General features: G+C 41.0%; 1 protein-coding gene across 1 annotated transcript; it reads left to right on the top strand.

Annotated features, from left to right (window-relative positions):
* The first annotated feature begins 3,369 nt into the window (after positions 1-3,369).
* Positions 3,370-10,760, top strand: LOC148101587 (sterol 26-hydroxylase, mitochondrial-like). Its single transcript, XM_087846515.1, has 9 exons — positions 3,370-3,666; positions 4,519-4,700; positions 6,244-6,443; positions 6,599-6,796; positions 7,040-7,203; positions 7,363-7,529; positions 8,642-8,723; positions 10,009-10,209; positions 10,501-10,760. Exons 1-9 carry the CDS (start codon positions 3,370-3,372, stop codon positions 10,615-10,617), a joined length of 1,608 nt encoding a protein of 535 aa, XP_087702641.1. The 3' UTR covers positions 10,618-10,760.
* Positions 10,761-18,148: the final 7,388 nt, after the last annotated feature.

Below are 18,148 nucleotides of genomic sequence, written 5' to 3'. Positions count from 1 at the left end.
ACAGTGTAGACCCTCTAAACTAAGTTTGGGGGATGTGATCTTTCAAGAAATGCAGACAAACTGTTGTTTGTTTACTTACATCATGTCTTGTAGAATTAACTGGAGTCACCAGCAACAGCATAGTGCAGTCATATCTCAAGTCTAATAACAGAAGACAGGAAAAGATCAGTAAAGAAACAACTTCCCCAAACCAAAGCACAAATAAAACGATAAGTAAAACAGGCTGATCTAAAGTATGATTAAAGTTCAGCCTGATTAATATAAATATAACTGACTAATTGTTAATATATTGGAAATCAAAATACTTACCACTGAGTTGATGTCTTTTTGTCCAACAGCAGGAGTGCTGGTCCCGAGCCTCAAAGACAGTAAGAAGCAAGCAGAGGGCGAAAAAGCAGAACATTTTTCAGAAACCGATTTGATCCTTAATGGCTGTGCAATTATTGTAACATAGAGTTTGCTTATGTTGTTAAATAAAGTCTAGATTTGACATTACTAGATGCCACAGATGTTCAAAAGCTGCCACAAAGCATGAAAAAAAAATGGACGTCTCCGAAAACGTCGGAGCATTTTTGCAAATATGTGATGTCTTGATAAATCGAGCAGATATTTGAACTTTACACAGCTACATTCTCGCCTGAAAATATCTTGAAAGTTTATTTTGTGACCCAGAAAAAGTAATAAGTTTTTTAGCCACGCTCCTCTGCCATTGCTGCGCTTACACAGGCTCCGACAACTGTGGCCGACAAATGCAATCTTCCTTTTCCCCAGACTACCCTTTCTGGGTCACAAAATAACCTTTTAAGATATGTTCAGGCGAGAATGTAGCTGTGTAATGCTCAAATATCTACTTAATTTATCAAAATATCACATATTTGCAAAAGTGCTTCCACGTTTTTCGGAGAGCTCTGTTATCCACCAGTGCAATAGCTGACCGGGAGGTCAAGGCTTGATAAGAGTCCGCGAGCACAGCTAACTCCTGGCTTATTGTTTTCAACCCACCCCCTGCAGTCTTTTGCTACTCAGGTTAAACATGATATATATAATTAGTTAGTTAGTTAGTTATGGCTATGGATTGAAAATACCCCCACACCACACCCCTAACGGCTGCACGTTCCGAAGAATTTTGTCTGGGCTCTTATCTCACTTTTTTATTTCAAACAATCAACAGAAAATTTCACAGACATAGTTTTCTGTAAGGTTTTTAAGGCTGTGGTGTTAATTTTTAAGTAACATGAGCCCAGCGGCAGCAGCAACGCTAGGCTAACACTAACTAGCTAGCAAGATTATAAACCTGGTGCTAAACTAAGAGAAGCCACAAAATCAGTTTGAATAAGAGTAAACATTTACTCACCAAGTCAGTGTATCAGGTAAAGATCCACAGCAATGACAATAATATCTTGAGCTGATGCTTTTCCAGGTTTGCTCAACATATTCCATAACAAATGCACCGTGAACATGCGGACTGATCCGAGAGGGAGGAGGACGGTAGTGACGTGGCATTTTCAAAACACATCTTTCATCCTTACGCACTGAGAAGCAAAACTTCCATCTTACTTAGTTTTTTTAAGTTAAGACAACTCAAATAAACTGAGTTTATCAGCATTTTTGCATAAAAAGTACTGGTAACTTATTTAAATCAAGTTCTGATAACAAATTGATAAAAACTGAGTTCAGCCTATTTAATATTTTTAATTAAACACAATATTACATTTTACAGTGTAGTCAAAATTTGATGTTTACACAGCTACTTTCTCGCCTGAAAATATGTTAAAAGTTTATTTTGTGACCCAGAAAAATTAGTATGAGTCATTTTAAAACTTAGTAGCGGCCGCCATTGTTGGAAACTGGAGTTTGGCTGGGCCGCGCTATGAATTCTGGGATATGGTAGGCCACGAAGGACACACCCGACCCAGCCTTCAAATTCGGGGAAAAGGAGTGTCACTACCCGATCCGTACCGGAAACCCGATCGGTACCCCGCATGCGCAAATCTTACGTCACTTCCTTTCTTTGCCAACATTGCAACATTCAATATATTTGAATGATACGGTTAGCGCCCAGTTAGCTCCTAGCATTTCTCAACAGCTCTGCCTCCTTTTCGACTGCCCGGGACATTTAAACAATGGATAATCCGTATACAAACAAAGTCATGCTTTTCTCCTCAACAGAGAGCGTTCCCGATTGAACAACAGCGCCGTAAAATAAGAAGAATGGTGCCTAATTACAGACTTAATAATATTGACTTAGCAATGTGTCACGTGAAGATTCATCAGCCAGATGAAGTGTTTACTGACAATTGACAGTGATAGCGGACATCATCATCACTATTCCAGTCAATCCTCTCCACACAGACAAGCATAAACACACTCGACTATCACTAAATCAAATTTAACACACGTTTGTAATGACGCCAATTCATTTTACAATGGGGTTCATTCGCTCGGTCAGCAGGTGGCAGTATCCTCGTACACTGGGGAGTACACTGCCATTAAACGAACAGAAGAAGAAGAAAACATTGCACATGCGCGGTACGGATCGGGTAGACCCGATTTGTACAGTCCGACTTTGCACATGCGCAGTAAAGATCGGGGAGTCCCGATCCGTAACTATCTTTTTATTTTTCGTTTTTGTCTACATTGTACTGAAATGCTTCATTATTGCAAACATTTTAAGATATACTTATTATTCTTAACATCTTAACAGATACTCTGACCCGTAACTATCGTAAAACGCTACGACCGGAAGTAGACACCTTTCGCGCATGCGGGGTACCGATCGGGTTTCCGGTACGGATCGGGTAGCGACAAGGAGGACGCGTTTGTCGGCTGCATTCGGAGGAGTCTACGAATTTGGACAGCCTTCGGCGCGTCGTTGTGACGTAATCGGTCTACAAATGCGACCTCAGGAGGATGCAGCCCATGAATTTGGACACAACCATATACTTTCTGTTTCACATGACTGACTGTACTAGACTGGTCTTTTTTTGTTGTGTATGACTAAAGGGTGTGGAGCTCTATCACCTCTGCTTGCCTTTCTGTATTCACTGTACAGCACAGTAGGAGGGTACTGAGATGAGACACACACAAAAATATGACTCTTGCAGCACCCAAAGCTGGTTTGCTGGAGACTGAAAGTCGTGTTGATCAGATCTCATCACACAAATGTGTTTTAAATTAAAAGCAGTCATCGATTTACTTTGACACTATAGTCGGGCTTGCTTAAAAGCAGCCATCTCACTGTTACTGAGCAGAAAAATGTGAGCTTAGGTAATTTTCCATTTGTGGTCCTTTGTGGCTTCTTGTCTTTGTTGATCCTTAAGAGCTGGGCTGGAAGGGTTAAACATTTAGCAAGATGTGGCCCCTCCCTTTATGGCTAGTCTTCTGCATGCAACAGGAGCTCTCTGTATTTTCTATTCTCCCCTCATAATGGCTGCATGGCTGTCCAGTAGACTGGTGAAGAGAAAATGCAGCTCACTGCTGCCGTGCCCTATCTCCCTGGCCCCAGTTTGCTCCAGGGGGGTGGCAAGGGTCTCCCCCGCCTCAGGGGCCCTCTCCACCATCCAGAAAAAGCCTCAGACAGTGGAAGATCTCCCACATGTCAGCTTCTTGGAGTTTCTTTGCAGAGTGGTGTTTCGGGGTTTCTACAAACGTATGCATGAGCTTCAGGTAGGCTGCGGTGCACGATCTTTATTATGTTCACTCACAGTGATACGTGCTTGTTTCAGTTCGAGTTCAAAGATGTTTTGTGTTTTCCACTTGATGCATTTCAGAAACCCTGGTGACAAATTTGATAATCTGCGAGCTCATGGGTTTACAAGTGACTGCATTTTCCTCCAGTGACAATACATAATAGAAAATGTTTGGCTGGTTGTATGACTCTTTTTTCCATAGTTACCTTCAGACAGTATCAGCTTGTCTCACAGCTAACTGACACAGAGTCTTGGGCTGTTTTCTCTCTCTGATGAATCACATGCAGCCACTGATCAGATCACGGATGATCTCATATCCTCGTGTTGGTGTTGTTCCCAGATCATCATGAAAATGTTGTTCCAGGTTCAACATTGCAAGTGACCAATCACATTATTGTCACGTTATTCTTTTGCGCACCAACCCATTCGTGCATTTATGAAATTCCAATGTTGCAAGGACAATATCAATTCTGCTTAGCATTTATTAAAGGGTCAGGGTCCGTTGATCGGCGGACAAAGGCGGTTTCTTGCAGCTTAAGTACAGTTTTTTGTTTTACGCCGGTTTTTCCCGAAGTCGCAAAAGTATGACATCACAACATTCTGATTGGTCACTTGCAATGTTGATCCTGGAACAACCTTTAGTATGATGATCTGGGAACAACACCAACACGAGGAAATCAGATCGTGCCCAGCACACACTGACCTCTGGCATCTGATTACTGACTGATTAAATATAATGTCTGCTTTTTAAATTACACATTGCAAAAATCCCCAAATGTCTTTATTCTATAAGAATGCAGCTCTACCTTTATCACTTTTCCACCGTCAGATCTACGAGAAGCAGCTGTATGGGCCCATTTACAGAGACGGACTCAGAGCAATATCCTTGAGCACCCCAGAGCTTTTGGCCGAGCTGCTGAGGAAGGATGAGAAGTTCCCTTGTAGAGGAGACATGAGTGTGTGGAGGGAATATCGTGACATGAGAGGATTCGGCTATGGACCTTTTACAGAGTAAGACTACCAAACAGTGTAGTAATGCTGCCCCACCTAAAAAAAAAATCTCATTGTGATTGCTTAGATTCTAATACGTAACAGATTTCCAGGGAAAGAGTTTTATTATGAGTGGAAGGGATTGTTTTTGACCTATTTGGGTTAAATAGATTCCTCTCAGGCTGGTATATTCCATAAAGATAAGAAATCAGAAAAATGTTAATGCGCCACAAGTTTTATGAACCGGTGACAATATAATATAAGGGGATCAATGTTTAATTTTAGCTCCGTCAAGCTCAGTGCAGTAGCAGCAGAAAACCTATTTATGTCCTTTAGGTCGTTTTCGACCCAGCATTTTGAGTTTCTTATGTTTTGGTTTATTTTTGCATTTTGGCTTGTTTTCTGAGACTCGTGTGCTTTGCTGATTATTATTAGAATTCTATGTTTCTGTTTATTCGTGTTTAAGGATTTGTTCTTCGGTTGTGTCTCATGTTTAGCATAGTTTGAGTTCCATGTGTTATATTCCAACACGTTCTCACTCCCAAAGCGTAACATTTTACGCTAGGTGACAAATCGTCAACATATTACGTTTTCGGCTACCCACCACGTTCCTAAATGACGACCTCGGAAAAATGAGGAAATATGAGAACCGTATGGACTCAATCTACACATGTTCGCTCTTTTTCTTCAAATCACTTAGAAACACGCTATTTAACATCATTAAAGTCCTGGTTAAGCTCAGGAAAAAGGTTATGGTTAGGGCTAGGGATAAGGTTAGGTTTAGGGCTGGAATACAGGGCTGGAACGTCTATTACCGCGGGAGCGTCATTGCACTGGATTTTGGCCATAACCCGCCGTGTACCATAACAACGCCGAAGGTCTACTTTTGCGTTCCTCAGGAACGCCGCGGGACGTGACAAAACGTCGGCATGTTACGCCTCGGGAGTGAGAACGGGCTCATTCTGTCTGCCTCTCAGTGTCGAGTCCGCTTCCTTATGTGATGGTTTCTTGTTTCCTGTTTTATTGTGAAAGTCCGTGTCTTATATGAGTGTATTCAGTTTGCCTCCCTTGTCTCCTCTTGTCAATTACTTCCAGCTGTGTTCCCCACCTGTGTGTATTCTCCGAGTGTATTTAAGTCGTGTCTTCTGTTGTTGTAGTCGCTGGTCCGTCTGCGTATCTACTGTGTGTTTTCCCTCCTGTCACCATCACGTACCTTTGTCTACATTCCTTCGTGTTCATGTTTGCTGTCCAATAGTTTAGTTTGTCTCAGTATAGATTATTTTTGTTCCGTTTTGCCATTTCCACCTTTGTTCTACAATAAACCGCATTCGCATCTCAGCAAGTGCCTGCAATTGGATCCTCTTTCATTTCCTCTACACGGCTCACTCCACTCGCCGTGACAGATACCAGTCAGTAAATATCAGTAAATAATCAAAGTAGTCAATGAAGGTCAGGTCTGTCTGTTCTGCTGTACTTTAAACACAAAGGGTTACTCTGTTCACAAGACAAACTGGTTTAAAATAGTGCTCAAAATGAAGGATGCAACATGTTTCTGTTCCAACAGGGAGGGAGAGAGGTGGTACAAGCTGAGGGTGGTGCTTAACAAGCGGATGCTGCATCCGAAGGACTCGGCCCAGTATTCTGGGATTATCAATGATGTGGTTAAAGACTTCACCAAGAAGATGCGCAGTCTGTGCCAGTGCAGCCCAACAGGAGACTTTGTGACCAACATTGCCAATGAGCTTTATCTGTTTTCACTAGAAGGTAGCCTGAAGGTTAAAACTGCAAATGCTGAATGCTGGACTAAATAACATATTAGTTTAATGAATTAAATTAAAAAAAAATATTAATTTCAAACTAAAGTTAAAAGGACGCTTTGTTGCTAGCTTCATTGCCATTTCTTTTTCGTATCCATTCAGGAATTGCCTCCATATTGTTTGAGACAAGGCTTGGTTGTCTGGAAGAGGAAATTCCTGGTGGTACACAAGATTTCATCAATTCCATAGCCCAGATGTTCTCCAACAACACGATGGTGTTTATTCTTCCCAAGTGGAGCCGGAATCTGCTGCCCTACTGGAGACGTTACATTGCTGGCTGGGAGGGCATCTTCAGCTTTGGTGAGCAGTTTGAACCTCACAGTCCTGATGTGTTAGTTAAGTTTTAGAGTGTTAGGAAACAATAAACAGTATTATAAAAAGAAAAAAATAAATCTGTGGGGGGGTTTTGCACCAACTTCCCGTAAGGAGCCACGGCATTATTCTCTATCAGCTGGTATTTATATAGGTTTATGAGTAAATGACTGCATTCTGTTTTGACTGATATTATACAGTGTTCCAACTATTTTTCTGCACCTGTTCTAGCCAAAACATTGATTGACAAGAAGTTGGAGATGATTCAGCAGCGGGTTGACAACAAGCAGGATGTGGAGGGTGAATACCTGACATACCTACTCTCAAACACGCAGATGAGCACTAAAGATGTGTATGGCAGCGTCACTGAGCTCCTCTTAGCTGGAGTGGACACGGTAAATGGAATACCAATACTAGTAATAAAACATCACATGTAAAAAGGCACTCTGCACGGCTCTAATCATCAAAGCTCGCCACTCAGTGTATTCACTTTTCTTTTGCATGTACATGTATGCAAGGCTCAGCATATATTTCACATTTTTTAAACTCCCAAGACCTCCAACACTCTCACGTGGGCTTTGCACGAGCTTTCCAAGAACCCTGATATCCAGGAACGACTCTATAAAGAAGTGTCCACTATGGTACCATTAGACCGGATCCCCACCACTGCTGACATCACTGGCATGCCGTATTTAAAGGCAGTTATCAAAGAGACGCTGAGGTGAGACTGATACGATTTAGCTTTAACTGAAGCGATTAATGCAGTAAACAAACATGTTTTTAATAGATAGTTTTCACATATTTGTAACAGCCAAATAGGTATCAAAAGGTAACTTCACATCTGAGCAGACAAGTATCACATGTGGAGTTCCCCAAGGTTCCATCCTGGGACCCCTTCTGTTTAACATTTACATGCTCCCACTGGCACAGATTATAAAGAACAACAAAATAAACTACCATAGCTATGCAGATGACACACAAATATATATCACAATGTCACCAGGAGACCGAGGCCCTGTACAGGCTCTTGGTAAATGCATTGAGGAAATTAATGACTGGTTGTGCTACAATTTTCTCCAGCTAAACAAAAACAAAACTGAGGTAATAGTCTTTGGCGCCAAAGAAAAACGATTACAGGTCACCAGAGAACTTCAGTCTATACACCTAAAAACCACAAACCAGGCGAGAAATTTGGGTGTAGTCATCTGGATCTGGTCTTTTATCAGTTCCCAGAGTCAGAACCAGACACGGAGAAGCTGCATTCAGCTTTTATGCTCCTTATATCTGGAACAAACTCCTAGAAAGCCTCAGATCAGCTGAAACACTTAGTTTATTTAAATCCAGGTTGAAGACTCACCTGTTCTCAGCTGCATTTGAATAAAGCACCAAATCCACACTTAAGCTTAAATTTCAAAACTTACATTTTAACTACTGATTTTATCTACTGTTCTGATTTTATCTGTTTTGATTTTATATACTGTTTTGTTTGTTTGCTTGTTTTAATCAATTTTAAATCATGCTTTTTATTTGTTTTTGTTTCTAATGTCTCTGTAAAGCACTTTGAATCACCTTGTTGTTGAATTGTGCTATACAAATAAACTTGCCTTGCCAAACTGAAAATCTTTGAAAGTGAAAATAAGCTTCTAGTTTCCTAAAGTTTGTCTATTTAGCAGCCAAAATGGGTTTTATTTGAACTCATGGCTCTTAACAGGTTAAATGTAGACTAATTCATCAGTTTTCAAAAATCAATATTCTTATTCACCTGCATAAGAAGAAGCCAGACTATGAACCAGCCTAAAGTAAAATGCAAACAAAAAATAACTTGTCTTGCAGGATGTATCCTGTTGTTCCTGCCAATGCGAGGATCATTGCAGAAAAGAATGTTTCTATTGGTGGATATGAGTTTCCAAAAAAAGTAGGTCTGCTTTTAACCATTGTTAGATTGTTTGTGAGTGCTTTTTGTATTAACTTAATAAGACATATTTATGATGCCTGGATATAAAAAGGCCATTGTGTTATAAGTAGGGATGGGTATCGTTTAGGTTTTATCCGATACCGGTGCCAAACCGGTACTTTTGAAACGGTGCCGGTGCCTAAACGGTGCTCAAACTGGTGCTTAAAGAATGGAGAACACACACTTTGTCCAAAAACCTCTCATGTTCAGCTGGTTTTTTTTGTAAAAAGATAACAATGTTAGCCTTTTCTGCAGCTATAGGGCATATATGGTATCACTCTTGGCTGGAAGCAGCTTAAACAATGGAAAAAAAACACAAACTCTGTCCAAAAACCTCTCATGTTTAACTGTTTTCCACTTTTTCTTTGGTCATTTTAGCCTTTTTGGCCAGGGTGAAGGGAGTATCTGCCATCAAACAAGAAGACAGCCGCATGTAGCTATGATGATGTTTGCTAGTTCACCTTACATGCATTAATGTAATAACGTGGTTAGCCTACTCAACGTAAATTACACACGAACAACATTAAGCTACTCACGCAGAGAAGAACGGCTGCTGCTGCATCATCATCCTCATCATTTCTGCTACACTGGCAGGGCTAGGGGCCAGGACTCTCCTCTTCGGGTTTTTGGGAGATGTTGCTAACCTGGGTCCGATAACAGGCACCACACCCTCAGTAGATGTGCTCGATGTGATGTCTCGCAGCAAGCTATCAAATACGGCCCATTTCTCGGCTTTAAAAAAAAACGCTATGCTTCGCCAGGTGTTTCATCGGATTTGAGGTGTTACCTCTTTTGACAGCATCACAGTATCAGCTTAAAGCACTTGTTGCAGCTGCTGAGTTTGCATCTTTTGCTGTGAAGTACAGCCAGACTTTTGACCTCTTCGCCTTGGGCATTTTTGATCTGTAGCTCTGCTCTAAAAGAACGTATGTTCCTGGACCCGCCCACTATCCTCGGAAACTAAAATGATTGGCTGGAATCCAAAGTGTATCATTCCATACCAGTTGGTGGCGGTAATGCACCTTTCAGTTGTTTGCCAACCGCCAATACAAATGTAAGGAAGAAGAAAGTGTATCACAGCTCAGGAAAAAAAAGCACCGAAATAAAGCACCGAAATGTGCGCTGCTTTTCGGTCTGGTTACTACCGTTTATGTCAGAACCGGTGCCTACCGGTACCCATCCCTAGTTATAAGTGAGGATCAGTATTCCATATTGTGTTGACTTCCAGTTGTTGATTGATTTACAGACGCCGTTCACCTTTTGTCACTATGCCATCAGCAATGATGAGGACACATTCCCCGACTCGTTCACATTTAAGCCAGAGCGATGGCTCCGAGACGGCCATGAGAGGCCAAACCCCTTCGGCTCCATCCCGTTTGGCTTTGGAGTAAGAAGCTGTGTCGGTCGCAGGATTGCTGAGCTCGAGATGTATCTGCTCCTGTTTCAAGTAAGTGACAAGAAGGAGAAAAAAACTGCTGAACATCCCAGGGAAACTCCTGGATTTTTTTTAAATGTGACCCAGGTGTGTCCAACAATAAGTGCGGGCGTTGGGGGGTCTCATGGGAAGTGGGAAAAAATCTGACGGAAATCTGGAACGGCTTCATTAATGCTGAAGGGTATATATGTGTCTTATGCATCTCTGTTGTTTGTGATTGTGTGGGATAATACATTTGTCTATATTCAAATCAATTGTCATCCACGTTTCAGAGAACTCACTAACTCTATTTTTTTTTCACAGCTTATCAGGCAGTTTGAACTCAAACCCGACCCCACACTGGGAGAGCTGAAATCCATCAGCCGCACAGTTCTGATACCAGACAAACAACTAAATTTGCACTTTGTGGACAGAAGATAAGAAAAGACAGCAGACTGAGTGATGGTGGTTTGTATTAAGTCAGTGAGACGGGAGCAGAGGATTTTAAACCTTTGTAATCACAAATTGAAATGCTTAAACTCATCCAATTTTAAATGTTGTATCATCAAAGTAATGCTATAAGAGTTCAGCTTAACACTGTTCCTCTATGTATGTACTGGGATGATCTGATATCGTCGTGTTGGTGTTGTTCCCAGATCATCATGAAAATGTTGTTCCAGGTTCAACATTGCAAGTGACCAATCACATTATTGTCACGTTATTCTTTTGCGCACCAACCCATTCGTGCATTTATGAAATTCCAATGTTGCAAGGACAATATCAGTTCTGCTTAGCGTTTATTAAAGGGTTAGGGTTAGGGTCCATTGATCGGCGGACAGAGGCGGTTTCTTGCAGCTTAAGTACAGTTTTTTGTTTTACGCCGGTTTTTCCCGAAGTGGCAAAAGTATGACATCACAACATTCTGATTGGTCACTTGCTTGCAATGTTGATCCTGGAACAACCTTTAGTATGATGATCTGGGAACAACACCAACACGACGATATCAGATCGTGCGTATATACTGCAGCAGTCAGCTTATAGTTCTGTATATCCATCCTCTCATAATCTCTTAGTGTACTTAGTGATATAATAATAATTCTTTATTTAAAACAGACCGTGCAGTTTAACATAGTCCGAGTATAAAACATGAAACTGATGTGCTGCACATAACATTATAGCTATAGCTAATTTTCAACAATTGTCCCTTGTTGGGCTTACATTCACAATACACAGAGTTAAAACATACATTTTCATGAAACCAAAATACACCATGAATACAGCTACAATTAACAGACAATGTAAAAACAAAAAAACAAACAACAAAGATTAATTGAAATCACTACACCTCTGATTTCCCTTTAACTAACTTGTAACCTTCAATGTAAAGGAACTAATATCTGTAATCAATTTGATATCAGATGGCAAGCCTTTATGGAAAACGCTGATTGTCCAAATTTAGATCTGCAATATGATATTTTGCAGTTGCCATTCACTAAACTCCTAGTAATGCGATTACTATCTTGTCTTTGGATGTATCTATTAAGACACTCTGGGACCAGCCTATTTATACACTTGAAGGGTAATTTAAGAAAACACAAATGATTGAAGCTCCTAAACTCCCTCACCAGGACAGCCTCTCTGGAGGAGTTGTTTGCTGGCGAGGAACCTGTACAAAATTGTTTAAAATGAGTATTATGTGTACTGCAGTTACAAAATACAGTGGGGCAAAAAAGTATTTAGTCAGCCACCGATTGTGCAAGTTCCCCCACTTAAAATGATGACAGAGGTCAGTAATTTGCACCAGAGGTACACTTCAACTGTGAGAGACAGAATGTGAAAAAAAAATCCATGAATTCACATGGTAGGATTTGTAAAGAATTTATTCGTAAATCAGGGTGGAAAATAAGTATTTGGTCAATAACAAAAATACAACTCAATACTTTGTAACATAACCTTTGTTGGCAATAACAGAGGTCAAACGTTTACTATAGGTCTTTACCAGGTTTGCACACACAGTAGCTGGTATTTTGGCCCATTCCTCCATGCAGATCTTCTCAAGAGCAGTGATGTTTTGGGGCTGTCGCCGAGCAACACGGACTTTCAACTCCCGCCACAGATTTTCTATGGGGTTGAGGTCTGGAGACTGGCTAGGCCACTCCAGGACTTTCAAATGCTTCTTACGGAGCCACTCCTTTGTTGCCCGGGCGGTGTGTTTTGGATCATTGTCATGTTGGAAGACCCAGCCTCGTTTCATCTTCAAAGTTCTCACTGATGGAAGGAGGTTTTGGCTCAAAATCTCACGATACTTGGCCCCATTCATTCTGTCCTTAACACGGATCAGTCGTCCTGTCCCCTTGGCAGAAAAACAGCCCCATAGCATGATGTTTCCACCCCCATGCTTCACAGTAGGTATGGTGTTCTTGGGATGCAACTCAGTATTCTTCTTCCTCCAAACACAACGAGTTGAGTTTATACCAAAAAGTTCTACTTTGGTTTCATCTGACCACATGACATTCTCCCAATCCTCTGCTGTATCATCCATGTGCTCTCTGGCAAACTTCAGACGGGCCTGGACATGCACTGGCTTCAGCAGCGGAACACGTCTGGCACTGCGGGATTTGATTCCCTGCCGTTGTAGTGTGTTACTGATGGTGACCTTTGTTACTTTGGTCCCAGCTCTCTGCAGGTCATTCACCAGGTCCCCCCGTGTGGTTCTGGGATCTTTGCTCACCGTTCTCATGATCATTTTGACCCCACGGGATGAGATCTTGCGTGGAGCCCCAGATCGAGGGAGATTATCAGTGGTCTTGTATGTCTTCCATTTTCTGATGATTGCTCCCACAGTTGATTTTTTCACACCAAGCTGCTTGCCTATTGTAGATTCACTCTTCCCAGTCTGGTGCAGGTCTACAATTCTTTTCCTGGTGTCCTTCGAAAGCTCTTTGGTCTTGGCCATGGCGGAGTTTGGAGTCTGACTGGTTGAGGCTGTGGACAGGTGTCTTTTATACAGATGATGAGGTCAAACAGGTGCCATTCATACAGGTAACGAGTGGGGGACAGAAAAGCTTCTTACAGAAGACGTTACAGGTCTGTGAGAGCCAGGGATTTTCCTTGTTTGAGGTGACCAAATACTTATTTTCCACCCTGATTTACGAATAAATTCTTTACAAATCCTACCATGTGAATTCATGGATTCATTCTGTCTCTCACAGTTGAAGTGTACCTCTGGTGCAAATTACTGACCTCTGTCATCATTTTAAGTGGGGGAACTTGCACAATCGGTGGCTGACTAAATACTTTTTTGCCCCACTGTACATTATTGAAATTCCAAAATTACAAATTACAAAACATAAATCTTACGTAAAACATTTTGTAATTATAAGGATAATTACATGATATATATTAGATATAATCTAAAACAGTCTGTGGTGATTATATACAAATATTCAACTATCCCAGAATTAAACCAGGTCTAAATAAAAAGGAGTGAGTATCACTACAAAGGTTAAATCAGTGGTCCTAATGCTACAGTTTGATATCAGCAAACACCGAGCGCATACATTGATATGACACCACAGCCATGCTATCAATGCAAACACTGATAACAGCATAAATCGAATTAAATCGGGACTTGATGAGACCTTCTGAGTATCACTAGAAATATTATAAACAGTCGTCTCCGTAGTTTGCTATCAGTAAACACCGAGAGCATTCACTGTTAGCATAGCACATCCATGTTAGCAGTGTATAAATGGATGGTTTAGCATATATTAGCACAGGTATCAATAAAGGACTACCGTATTAAATACTTTTACTAACCTCAGGCAGACGGACAGGCGCTCTGCAGGTGGGATTGAGCGCCTGTAGTTGGTGTCTAGGCGGGCGATTCTGGGGCCGACGTGGGAAAGCAGGTCCTCAAACTGGCCGAGTGAAAGACGGTGATATTGCTGGAATCGGCCGTCATCCAGGCGCAGCTCCTGGAGCAAATGGTAGTGATGTGCGGATCGATCCTGAAATATCGATTCCTCTGATACCAGTCATTTATGTTCTATAATCGATTCTCACATTAAAATATCGATATTTTAGTAAATTAGGGTAAATTTGTAGTTTATCATTAACAGGAACACAGTGGAAAGAAACTATAACATTCGGATTGTCTACATTCAAAGGAACTACTTCCTCTTCCGCCTTTCATAGTCATTTGCGAAATAGGCTGTCTCGCAGCCCCTTGGCGTGCGCACTCACAACAATGGCTGAGCGTAATTGGAGTCATGTGCGGACATATTTTACCTCCACAAAAACTGAGACGTGGTTTGTGATACATGTGGCAAAAACGTGAGGTGTTGTGGCCACACTAGGGAGACATTCAAAAAGGCTGTTGGGGGGGATAAATACATTTTATAGTGTTTATTTATCAGATGAAATACGTTAAATGTCCGGAAACAGTGGGGGTGTCCAAATTCAGAGGCTGCTTCCACCTGAGGACCCGGCCTTCGCGGTCTAAAGAAAGCCGGGTAGTACGTCACGAGCTCCCTCGGTGGAGGGAAACTCTGCCGTCTGCTCCTTGCTATCTAAAATATAACCGGGCGCTGACGTAAACTCTCGACCGTCTCACACTTCTGTTTAATCAGTTTTCTGTTTGACGTTTATTCAGCTGTGTGAAAACCCCGGAGGAACCCTCCCGAGGGATTAATAAAGTTAAATTTAATTTAATCTAATAACTTTAATCTCAGCCAAACCGATTTACTCACGAACAAATAAAACACTGAAAAAGCCAAACAATAACATTTTTAAGTTATCAATGTGACTTATATATCATGTTTAACCCGAGTAGCGAAAGACCGCAGGGTTTGAAGACGATGTGTCGGTCGGCTTCATTATTTGAAGTTTACACAGCTACATTCTTACCTGAAAATATGTTAAGTTTTTTTGCGACCCAGAAAGAGAAATAAGAGTAATATTAAAACTAAGCAGCTGCCGTCATTGTTGGAAACAAGTACTCTGATGTCCTGTAATCATTATGATGCTATAATTTGAGATACAATAAATAAAATAAGTTTTTGTACAAAGTATCGGTATCGGATCAGTATCGTCGATACCACCCTGAATATTACTTGGTATTGGAACGGAAAGGAAATCAGTGGTATCGCACATCACTAGCAAATGGTGAAACTCACCAAACTGCTCACGCCTCTGGAGGACCTGATGGACCCAGGTACAGCGAGGACGTCTTTTACGCCGCTGCTCTGCTCTCCACAGTAAATAGAGAAGGGAGACTCTTGCTGTGTCCCATTGACTGTAGAAAAGATGGACGACGCGACCCCGCCTCCTACCATTGTGCAAAAATGAAGCCAAAATACCCCGCTTGTGGAGGCTGCCATCTTGCAAATTTGGAGCCAGAGTCTGCGCAGTAGTGACTTGAGGTGGAGCGACTGTGTAACGCTCCCGCCCACACACCCGCTGGACGTGACCGCAAACACGCCCCCCTACACTTTTTACGTAGCCCGGCTGCTCGAGTTTTTTTGCTGGTTTACCGCGACTGACGACTCGTTTAATTAAGGTAAATACAACCATGTCACTGTTATAAAAAAGACACACAGCTTATCATCTTAGAGTTCTAAAATCACTCTGTTGTTAATTCGTTAGTTAGATTAGCCGCTAGCATATGCACTGTGTTGGAGGCTTGTTGCTAGCTAGTTAGCGATGCTACACACCTGCTACTCTAATAGTCTTCAGCACTTATGTTTTTTTTTTATCCATTTTTAGACAGCGATGAGATCAGCTGCACAATCTACAGAGGCCCAGAGTTACTGCTAATATCAAAAATATAATGCTGTCCTTTGAGATTATAATATATATTAAACATATATTAACGATGGATTTTTCTTGGACACTTGTTGAGGCGCGAATGTGCACGCGTCAAATTAGGGGCGTTTGGGGCGTTTTTGTTCGCGTCCATCTTGTTCGGTGTGAACACACCGTAAGTTAAGACAACTCAAGTAAATTGAGTTTATCAGCGTTTTTTCATAAAATGCACTGGTAACTTATTAAAATCTAGTTCTAATAACAAATTGATAAAAACTGAGTTCAGCCTATTTAATATTTTTAACTAAACACAATATTACATTTTACAGTGATGGAGACTTCATATTTTTTCCAGAGTCATCTGATTTGATCATCGAGAGACAAGCAGTGTTAGATGGGAGAGAGAGAGAGAGACAAGCTGGCAACTACCATTATTCAACACTGTACTTAAAAAATGTAAAAACACTTTTTATGAAAAAAGAAAAGTCATATATCCTCATCGAACCATGATCTGTGAGCAGTAAAGAACACAACTACATCAAATAATGACTGAAATAGTTAGTGATGGAGTTAATAATGAGATATGAACAATGTTTATTCTGTGGGGTTTTGTTGTTTTGGATAACTAAACATGCCCAAGCTGACCCACACGTCATTCCTTCACCTTGGAGACAAACATAACAGAAGGGTTAAAAATGTCTGGTTTTCACGAGATACTCCTGAGGCACACCTTCCCCTTAGTTGTTGTTGTTTTTTAAGCTGAACACTTTTCTGGACAGGCAAACGTTCTGATCCGTCTTCTACAAGTGAATGAACAACAACGGCAAAATATATGAGAAGAAAAAAAAGTATAAGAAGCGTCATAAATAAAGCAACTATAAAGAGACATGAAAACAACCACGTTATACACTGTTAGGAACATTAAATGTCTTGTATTGCATCAATTTCAGTCTCAGTTACAGTTGCAGGGGTGGGGGTGGCCTTTCACCTGTGCTCAGAGGATCATTGTTCCCCCCAGTACATCAATGCTACGACTGTCTGCAAAGCATCTAACCACACCTAATCATTACACACGCTCTACTCTGCACATGAATATGTAGAGTCTGCTGGTGGTGGAAAATTCCACTTGTGTGGGCAGACAGAGGCATTATGGGAGAGACCTGAACTGAAGTCTGTTCTGGAGCATTGTGAGTTCAAATTAAACCTCCTGGAGGAAAAAAGAAACGTGAAAAACTGGTGTTTCCATAAATGTGGTTCTTTTTTTCCACAAAGACCTTTAAAATCAAGTAGACAAACCTTCACAACAACTGCCCAAATAGATCCCTGCTGAGTGGCTTCACTTCCTTGTAGAACAGCAATGTCTTTCTGTCAGTGTAAAGACACACAACTAAATATTTCATCCTTGACATATCTTAAAAGAAAAGGAAGGACAATTTCAACAATGTGTCTCAGTTTTCTACATCATAAATGTGTAGAATCACAGAAAAGTAGCTTATTGTCAGTCTGCCCCAGGGCAGCTGTGGCTACAACTGTAGCTGCCTCCACCAGTGTGTGAATGTGAGAGTGAATGAATAGTGGCATTGTAAAGCGCTATATAAATCCAATCCATTATTCATTATTATTATTATTATTATTGCCCAGAGTGTCCTGTATTTATGATAATGTTCTTCATTTTTCTATAGTAGAACATTTTTGTTTTAAATACTGTAAAAACAATATTTCTTCATTTAATTGTTTATCTGTTACGTAACTATTTGGTGCCAAACTAATCTATGTGCTTCTTATCTTATCTCTGGGGCAAAACTGATGTTGTTTTCTGAACTTCAGATACAGTTACAGTTAAGTTACTCTTTTGTTTAATGTGTTAAATATTTAGCACATTGTTTGACTGTTAAACATTAGTTCAACATTAGTTCAACATTAGTTCAACATTGTTTAACTAAAGAATAAAAACACTTTCCCAGGTCCTTTTCTCCATCAAAAACATATGACAGAATAAAAACAGACCCCCACATGTGACCGTTCTTTGTACCCCGATTGGACAAAAAAGTGACCAGAGGGTGTCGCTGATTTGTCAGAAATCCGATACTTGAGTGAGCCGACCAATTATACTGCAGCGCGAGCCGGCTATAAAAGCCCTGACATAAACAAAGGGAGCACAGTAGAG

The sequence above is a fragment of the Neolamprologus brichardi genome, chromosome 9 (assembly GCF_056152115.1).
Source record: "Neolamprologus brichardi isolate AB-2024 chromosome 9, ASM5615211v1, whole genome shotgun sequence".
Lineage (NCBI taxonomy): Eukaryota > Metazoa > Chordata > Actinopteri > Cichliformes > Cichlidae > Neolamprologus > Neolamprologus brichardi.
Note: the sequence above shows the minus strand (reverse complement) of the source record. Positions and strands in the feature narration are given on the sequence as shown.

Coding starts and splice junctions, on each gene's coding strand:
- LOC148101587 (XM_087846515.1), top strand. CDS start 3,370: ATGGCTAGTCTTCTGCATGCAACAGGAGCTCTCTGTATTTTCTATTCT. Junction 4,701..6,243: donor GGCTATGGACCTTTTACAGA/GTAAGACTACCA, acceptor CTGTTCCAACAG/GGAGGGAGAGAGGTGGTACA. Junction 7,204..7,362: donor TCTTAGCTGGAGTGGACACG/GTAAATGGAATA, acceptor TAAACTCCCAAG/ACCTCCAACACTCTCACGTG.